At 35.5% G+C, this 9,782-nt stretch overlaps 1 protein-coding gene across 1 annotated transcript; it reads left to right on the forward strand.

Annotated features, from left to right (window-relative positions):
* The first annotated feature begins 539 nt into the window (after positions 1–539).
* Positions 540–1,331, forward strand: LOC107460762 (uncharacterized). Its single transcript, XM_016079149.1, has 2 exons — positions 540–664; positions 773–1,331. Exons 1-2 carry the CDS (start codon positions 540–542, stop codon positions 1,329–1,331), a joined length of 684 nt encoding a protein of 227 aa, XP_015934635.1.
* The last annotated feature ends 8,451 nt before the right edge of the window (positions 1,332–9,782 follow it).

Below are 9,782 nucleotides of genomic sequence, written 5' to 3' on the forward strand. Positions count from 1 at the left end.
GTAAGTATCTGAAAAGACAATTGGATCACTGGGAGAAGCAAGCCTCTCGATGCGTATAGTACAAATGATTCGAAGGTAAAAGATCTCATTAAAAATGGAAAAGGGTGGAAGAGAGAAATAATTGAAAATAGATTTTTTCAGAAAGTCTGCAAAGAGATTCTTAGCACTCCTGTTAGTGTAGTGAATAGAGATGACTACTTGTATTGGCCATGGAAGGAATATGGAAGTTATTCCATAAGAACTGGATATTATGTTGCAAAAAAAAAAAAAAAAAAAAAAAGGGNNNAAACAGGGCAGGACATGAGAAATGAAAATCCATCAACAAGTGAAGACAAAAGGGAGATATGGAAGGAGGAATGGAGAATGGAGGTTCTGTAGAAAATCAGAATGTTCTTATGGAAAGCATGTCAGGATATATTACTAGTAGGTTCTAATTTGCATAAAAGGAGGATGGCACCAGATCCATTGTGTCAGATATGCTTAAAAGGGATGGAGACGGTAAAACATGCCTTACTGCTATGTGATTGGATGAGAGCAACATGGTTCGGGGCGGAATTGCAATAGACCCCAACAGCGGAGACAGTGAACTTGATTGGAAGTTGGATGGTAGAATGTATAAGAAAGATCAGAGCAGGAAGTGGAGACGACAAGGAGAAGAGGATCAGTAAGCTAGGATTTCTCTTGTGGGAGATATGAAAAACCAGAAATAACAAACTCTTTCAACAATAGGAAGTGAATCCAAGTTGGACAATCAGTAAAACAAGAACATTAGAGACAATTTATGGGAAGCTAGTAGAGAAACAACAGATAAAAAAATAGAAGCCAATAGAAGTAGAACTTACCCGGTGACATGGAGACCTCCTCCTGAAAATTGGCTGAAAGCAAATGTTGATGCTGCCTTTCGAAAGTACAATGGGACAGGCGCAATAGCTGTGGTAATTAAAAATAGTAAAGGAAATATGCTATTAGGATTTTCAGGGAAGATTCAAGTCAAATCAAGCACTGTGGCAGATGCCCAAGCAATAAGACAAGCATTAATCATAGTAAACAATTTGAACATGGACAAAACGCTAATAGAATCAGACAATTTAAAGCTCATTCAAACAATTAAATCCAAGACAACCATAGGAGAAGCATTGGCTATCATCCAAGATATTCAAATTTTAATGGAAAACTTACCTGAAAAAGGAATGACTTGGCCTCCCAGGAATGGTAGTCGTCTTGCTCATGCAGTGGCAAAGGCTGCGGAATCAGAAACGTTACATTCGACCTGGAGCACTCATCCACCTGCAGAAATACAAAGTATTCTTAGGAATGAGATTCGAACATGAGGTAAGAATGCTAAGAATTAAAAGAGAAAAAAAAATGGGTAAATTGAAGAAGTTCGAATCGAGAATGGAGGCAAGAAAGCAAGAGGTCAATCCAGATCGTTATGATCTGAGGCAGAGAACCTGCATGCAACCAACGGCGATGCGGTCTTACGGGCACATGTTCTAGATTTGAGTGTCAACCATATCTTCACATGTGGGGTTAAAATTGAAACCGGGGATATGAAAGGAGAGGATGTTGCGGTAGAAGAAGACAGACGAAGGATTGGCTGCGGTAAAAACGGCAGAGACCTATGGCCGTTGTGAATTGGACCTCCTGGCCGATGGAGGACGTCGACGGAGAGGACCCAACTGCTGCTGCGGTGACTAAATGGGTTACACTCGAGGCTCAACAAAATACGGTCTCCAACAGTGAGATTTTTACGGGATCACTAGCGCTCAGAGTTTCGATTTCTATGCCGGTGCTGCGAAGAAAAAGACGTTTCAGAACATGCAAAATTCAGCCTTTTCTTTCGTGCAAACAGTTGGAGAATTTCAGTGAGTACTGAGATGATTAGAGGCAGGGATTCTTTGTTTTTTGGTTTGAGTTGATCTATTGGCCCAAGTCTCTTATAAATAAATAAATAAAGGGTAACTATTTGTTGGAATGTTACCTATTTTAAAAAATTACTTGGTCTAGTATGAATATTAATTAAGAAAGATAGGTAATTAGTTCTAAAAATAATTTTTAAAAAAGTTGTATAAAGTATTTTTTGTACTATTCGATCATGTCTGAGAGTTAATTTAGTGAAAAGTGTATGTGAGTCAAATCCAAGGGATAAATTAGAATTTACACTATATTTAATGTATTGAATTCACCAGAAAAAATAAATCAATTTGCACAATATTCCCATCACTTGTTATTATTTGTGCAAAGTGGGTCCATCTCCATGCAAAGCTGACTAAGCCACAATGCCTCATATTCCCTGCTAATTATAATTCAGGTAATTGTTGATTCTTTTCATCTTTTCTTTTTATGATAATGCACACTTCCTTATAAAAAAATAATAAATAAAAAATATTACTTTAATTTCAATAACATATATATAATTATTATAATTACCATAAATAGATATATTAAAATCCACCTAACATATGCCGTAATACTATTTGTAGATAACATTAGTTGTTTAATATTTTTTATGGATGAATTATATCTCGGATACCATTTATTTTATTACGAAAGTTTGGGTTTCTTCTCATTATTCAGAAACTCTGAAATTCTTGAGAATTTACTAATTTTTAAATTATAATGATAAGTTATTTATAAAACTAAGCATATATTATTAATTTACATTAAATAATTTATAATTGATTTATTCTCTATTTATTTACTTATCTTCTTATATTCATATCTATAAGATGTGGAAGTGTGCGTTACCAAAAAAAAAAAAAAATTTGAAAAGAATCAAGAATTACCTGAGTTATAATTAGAAGGAAATATGTGGCTTAGTCAGCTTTGCATGGAGATGGACCCACTTTGCCCAAATAATAACCAGTGATGGAATACAGTGCAAATTGATTTTTTTATTTTTTTGGAAAAATTCAATACATTGAATAGAAAATAATTTTTTATTTAAAAAATAATTTACTGATTACCAAATACTTAGTCTTGAACAGTTAAATTTTGTTTTAATAATTTTATTTTTAATATTTAGTTTTAATTTTATTCTTAATATTTAAAAATATAACTAAAATATATTTAAAGCATTAAAAATAAAATTAAAATAAATTAAAAATAAAGATATTTTCAAAAAAAATGTAGACACAAAATACATACTTTACTCTAACATAATAACATCACAATTTCATGTTCTCAATTAGGATTAGAAATAAAATAACAAGCGGGTTAGCTCATCTTGTTTTATTTTATCAAAAGTCCGTCAGTTAACAGACTAGTCCATCCTGTTTCGTCTAACGACAAATTGGCAAGCCGGCATATTCTTTCAATTTTTTTTAAAAATTACTTAATAATTAAATACTGAAAAAAAATCAATTTCACAACCATTTTAATAAATCTATGATTTCTAAATTTATATAGTTCTAAATTTTTAATAAAAATAATATTCAACCAATTTTTTTTAACAAAATAATAAAATAAGCATTGTCCAAATTAAAATAAACATTATCCAAAACATCAAATTAAACATTATTCAAATTTTTAATTAATCAAACATTATCCAAGTTATAACTTAAAGTAAAATACAAACATTTCAAATCAAACTTGTGAATTGTGAGTAAGGTTAGGGGTGAGAGGAGAGAGTGATGGGAGTAAATTGTATTTATGGATAGGATTATTTGTTCCGAGTTTAGTAGTTGGGTTTATGGATTTGGATAATTTTTGTTTTAGGCCTTAAAGAAAAAACAAAATAGTGGGCCCGCAAGGCTAGCCCACCCCGCTCTGCTCCGTCAAAGCCTGTAGATTAAGCGGTGTGTGTTAGACAAATTTTTTCTTTTGACGGACTCAAAACCCTAGCCCAACCTGCTTTTTAGCGAGTTGAGCGAGCCGACTCAATGACACTACAAGAAAAAACATTGAATACCGGCAGAAAAACAAAATAATTCGCTGGTAATAATATTACCATCGGATTTTTTGTCGGATTAAATCTGACAGTATAAACCTCGCCAGTAACTGTTTACCATCGGATTTTGCTGTCCGCGAAACTTGCGACGGATTTAGCGGCAAAATTTGATTTTTAAGCTATGAATATCTGATGTCAGTTACCGACAAATTTTTTTGATGATAACTTTGGTGCCAAATTATTTTGTTCCTACATTTTTACCGCCAAGTTTTGTTTCGATAAATCTGATGGTAAGTTCAATTTTTTGTTTTTATTTTTTTTGACGTAATTAGTGGTCAAATTCTATATTTTTTATTCAAATTCATTTTTTGCACAATTAGTAGTCAAATTCTAAATAATAGAAACCAAATATGTTAAATTAAATATCAAGCATACAAATGAAATGAAAAGTCAAATAACAGAAGATATAATACAATCAACAGTCTAAAACAAAACCCTATTCACTAAAGATCCTGATAGTTGTCGTCGTCATCCCACTGGTTCTACGAAGGCAGCGGCCTAAGCGATGATGTTTATGCCCCTCCAATAGCGCCGCCGCTACCACCAGCAGTGCCTCTACAATTGGCGCGCATTTGATCTTGGTATGTCGTCATTTGTCGTTCCATCCGCTGAAGTCACTTCTGCTCCTACCTCCATTCTAGCCTGAGGTCACCTATATCTGTCATGCGTGAGAGGATTGCCTAATACCTCTTCTCAGACTCCTGCAACTACTGAGCCTGTTGGTGAAGGCTCCAGGTGATGAGTAGCACCTGCTCCCTCAAATCGACACCGTCCTGGGATCAACGGGCTGACTAGTGGCAGAGGCAGATGATTGTCTTAATGTGGATGTGCGGAGGTTGACAGCGGAGAATGATCCCACCCCTTGACACGACTCTTGTACGGCTCAGATGCGACATCGCACTAAACTATATCAGGATCGGCAAATGATGCATCAGAGTTGTTGTTGTTGTCGTTGTCTCCAGTACATTGAGATTGCTGAGTTGCGACCTCCAATCTTTGTGTGTAGGACTCCTGTGTAACACATTTTATGATTAGGTTTGCAGTTAATCAAAAATTTTTTATCACATGATGTTTACTCACATAATAATCCGCAATCCGCTGATCAGAAATCTCTCATTTTTCTCCTTCAACGTGTGAGTATACTTGAAAGTCTCCGGCATCGTCGCATCACGATCCAATGACTTAGACTACACATTTTGAAATCACATATTAAGTCAAGTAATAATGACATTATATTAAAACTATAACAAACTTAATAACAAAATGAAACAAGTTACATACCAGTCTGACCCTTGTTTTCATGAAAGTCGCTTCCCACCGGTATACTTCGACGACATGGCTGATACCCTGTTAGCTTTGTTTGTGAGGTATCTACTCTTGAACCCCTTATTATTCTCCCAATGGACGCACAGTGCCTTCTTAATGTCCGGACGAAGCCAAATGGTGGTGAGGTAGTCGCGGTGCTCACATACATCCTTCAACATCTGCTGAAGCCACCTAACCATCAGATGGTCGAAGATTTTCTTGATAATGGTATCATGAGTCTTATCCCATATAAATTTCTCTTGCAGAAAGAATATTTAGCATGAGTTAATCGAAATTAAAAAATAATTAAACAAAATAGAAGATATAAACTAACTAAGGTTTGAATATGTTGAGTTTTTACCGCCCACTCATCGCTCTCTGGTCTCAGTAAGGATCTTATTGTAGCTCGGTCATGAGTAGTCGTACATTAGCTTGATGAATTAGTACACTCCTGTGTACATGCATTGTTATTTTGCACAAACCTATCAATGAAAAACTTATTAGTAGTTTACTAAAAAGTTATTTGAAGTAATCTATAAACTTCAATTACATTTAGATTTTTTTTAGAAATTTTGGCAGAGTTTCATCTATAACTAGAATGCGCTAAAATTTCTATCCACCAATAATTCACTTAAACAACATCTATTAACAATCAACAAACAAGAATCAAGAATCAAGCAGCAACATCCATCAAACAACAATAAGCAATTCAATTAAGATTAGTAGTTTCATCTATATGGCATTATATGACTTAAGCAGCAACTTCCATCAACAATCAAGAATTATCAAACACTTTCAGCATTTCAAACTGTTGAGTTAAGAAATTAACTAAATTAATTAATGATGACAAACATTATTTTTGAGCAAAATAAATAATTAGTGTTGATTAATTATATCTACTTATTAACTAATTGTTTATTGTTGCAGGCCAAATGTTAATAGCCCAAATGGAATAAAAGGCATTCAGCAAACAATATTGGGCTGAAAGCAAAATAAAGAGCCCAAGCAAAAGCAAAGGAAGAAACCAAAGAAATTAAATCGGGCCATGCATACTAATATCCGATCCAAGCCCGAACTGGTTTCAGAATTGAAATTCCCTCTCTCTTGCTTAACTAAAAGCAACGTTCTTCTTCCTTCTAATCAAGTCACATCAAGATTTCAGAAAAAGCAAGAAAGAGAAAGAGAAGAAAAAGTTTCTTCCATAAGCCATTAACCAAAAAAAGCAAGAGAGAGAGAGAGTTGAAGCTTGAAGCACAGAAGCTAAAACAGAAATCCCAAGCTAAATCAAGCTTAAGAAAGGTAAACCATATCATCTTGCATGCATCAGATCTTCATCCTTTCTTCCCTACTCTCTGCTCTATCCGAAAATGGCTTTGAAGGGAAAGTTGTTCTCTGCCCTATTCTGCTGTGTATCTACGGTCTTATTCAAGACTTGGGGACCAAGTTGGTATTCAAGGGTTCAGATTTGGTCGACCATTGGAAAACAAGTTCGGTTACTTCTTCATGGCTTTCGGTCAAGTTGGAAAAGTCAGAAGCAAAAGTTACTCTTTGATGTTAAAAATGAAAAAGTGAATCTGTGAGTTGGTGAAGCTCAAGGCTCAAGGTGTTGACCTTGGATGAAGAACCAAGGAACATGCATGAAGATAAAAAAGGAGCTTGCTGTTCATTTAGAGGCAAGGAGAGAAAACCAGTGAACCTGAGGTGTTTGTTCTGAGAGAGCACTTTAAAGAAGTTCAACTAACTGGACAGTGCAACCTACTCAAAGGTGCATTCCGCCAGTATGAAGAACTGAATCAGAGGCTTGCTAATCTGGTTTTTCGCATAGCACAGAGGCTGTTGTTGAAGTCAATCTCCTTCATGTTTTTCTGATTGTAATGTACTTTTCTAAGCTTATCTTTCTGTAATTTCTTGAGAGAAAAGGCATTGTGAGAAAGCTTGAGAAAAAGCCATGAGTGGAAAAAGGCTGAGAGATACACTTGAGAGAAAAGCCTAGAGTTATTTTCTGATTTCTTTAGGTTGGTTAAGTGTCTTGTATCTTGTACCTGAAAGGTATCCCTTTCTTAGTTGGGTTAGCACTAAGAGATAAATTGTCTCATAAATTTCTGGTGCTGAGTTCAAACAGAATCAGATTTGTAACTTCTACTAAAAAGGTCAAAATAGCAACTTAAAAGGAAGGCATAGATTCAACCCCCCCTTCTCTAAGCCTTCCCCAACCTTCAATTGGTATCAAGAGCTAAGGTCTCAAGAATCAAGCTTAACCTCTTGGAGCAAAGATCAAATGGCGAACAACTTGGGTACAACCACAGTTGCTTACACCCTCACTGAAGGCCAGTCAAACAACCGGCCACCTTTCTTCAACGGGAAGAACTATTCCTACTGGAAAGAAAGGATAAGGATTTTCATCCAATCCATTGACTACAACTTATGGAAGATCGTTGTGAGCGGTCCAAAGGTCCCAACAAAAACAAGTGCTGATGGAGTGGTGACTCCAAAAGAAGAAGCTGAATGGAATGAAGATGATAAGAAGAAGATAGAGCTGAACGCCAAAGCAATCAACCTTCTTCACTGTGCTATCAGCTTTGAAGAATACCGGAAGGTGTCTAGATGCAAGACAGCCAAAGAAATCTGGGAAAAACTCCAGGTTACACATGAAGGCACCAAACAAGTAAAAGAAACGAGGATTGATATGCTGCAAAAAGAGTATGAGATGTTCAGCATGAAGGATGGAGAAAGCATTGATGAAGCATTTGAGAGATTCTCAATCATAATCAACAACCTTGATGCTATGGGTACAAACTATGCGGAACAAACCTTGGTGAGAAAATTCCTTAGAAGCCTCACAAAAGAGTGGGAAAACACTGCCACTGTCCTAACCGAGAGTAACAACATAAGTCCCATAACCTATGATGAGCTGAGAGGAAAACTCCTTGCCTAAAGAAGCCACACACACAAACACAGACTCAAAGAAAAAGGGAATAGCCCGCAAGTCACAAATAGAACCAAAAGAGAGTGAGTCTAGTGATGGTATTTCAGATGACGAGCTTTTGTTTTTTGCTAGGAGATTTAGAAGGATGATGAAGAACAAGGGCAAATACAAGGGTTCAAGTTCAAAGGAGCACAAGATGGACTTGAGCAAAGTGACGTGCCATCATTGCAAGGAGGCTGGACACTTCAAATCAAACTGTCCAAAGCTCAAAAAGGAAGACAAAGGGAAGAAGAAAAGGAAGAGAGTACTCATGGCAGCTTGGGAAGATCTTGAGAATGACTCAAATGAAGAAGAAGAATCTGAAGGAAATGACAAAGACTGTTTCATGGCTGGAAACAACAATCTTGATGAGGTAAATTATTATGATTTGACCATTGAGGACTTGCATGTTATTATTGATGATCTCACTTTAAATACCTCAAAACTGCTTGATAAATACAATGGTTGCAGATCTGAAAGAGATGTGTTAAGAGCTGAAAATGAATTTTTTAAAGAAAAAGTAAAGGAAACTGAATGTGCTTTGGACATCATTGAAGAAAACAGATTTTTAAAATCTAAACTTGAAAAATTAAAAGGAAAGCACATTGTGGATCCTTCTCATGAGTTAATTGCTGAAAATGAAAGATTAAATGATATGATTAAAAGGCTGAATGGTGACTTGGCAAAATTTGCACAAGGTTCTAGTAACTTGGACAAATTACTTGCAAGTCAAAGACCATTGTTTGAAAAATCTGGTTTATGCTACATAGCCAAGGAAGATGCTGTTTCCAACACTTCCTCTATAAAATTTGTGGCCTCTTCATCAAATACTAAATCCATACCAAATAAATCAGGTATCGGATATGTTTCCACTTGTGAAGAAAAATCTGATGAAGAATACACAAATGAAACTGAAATTTCACCAAGAACTGGTCCGAGTTCAAACCGACCAGGTTTAGGCTATGTTTCGAAAAATGAGGTTGTTTTCAAGAAACAACCATTTTACAACAAAACCTCATATTCGAAAGGCAATAATGTTCAAAAAAATTCTGGTGAAAATACTTTTGCAAAGAGGAATAACTTTAATAAAAATCAGTTTGTTAAAAGAAATGCATCTCCTCCAAAAACCAGAAAATTTCAAAGCTTTAATCATTTCAAGCAATATAACTCACATCAGTTTCAGCAACACACTCAAGAAAATCATTGTGTTAATTGCAAGAAATTTGGTCACTCATATGTACAATGCTTCATTGAGAAGAGAGTTGTAGGAAACAAAGTCTACAATGTTGTTTGTGATTTCAATGCACTTGGGCAACCAAGATGGATTAACTTCAAAGGATCCAAATTAATTTGGATACCTAAGGCTACTTGAAACTCATCATGCAGATTTGCCTAGCATCCAAGAACAAAAAGGACATGCGGTACATGGATAGTGGATGTTCAAGGCACATGACTGGAAGGTCAACCTACTTCATCAAACTAAACAAGTATGATGGAGGTTTTGTGACCTTTGGAGATGATGGTAAAGGTAAAATCATTGCTGTTGGAAAAGTAGGTAATGAG

This window comes from Arachis duranensis, chromosome 8 (assembly GCF_000817695.3).
Source record: "Arachis duranensis cultivar V14167 chromosome 8, aradu.V14167.gnm2.J7QH, whole genome shotgun sequence".
Taxonomy (NCBI): domain Eukaryota; kingdom Viridiplantae; phylum Streptophyta; class Magnoliopsida; order Fabales; family Fabaceae; genus Arachis; species Arachis duranensis.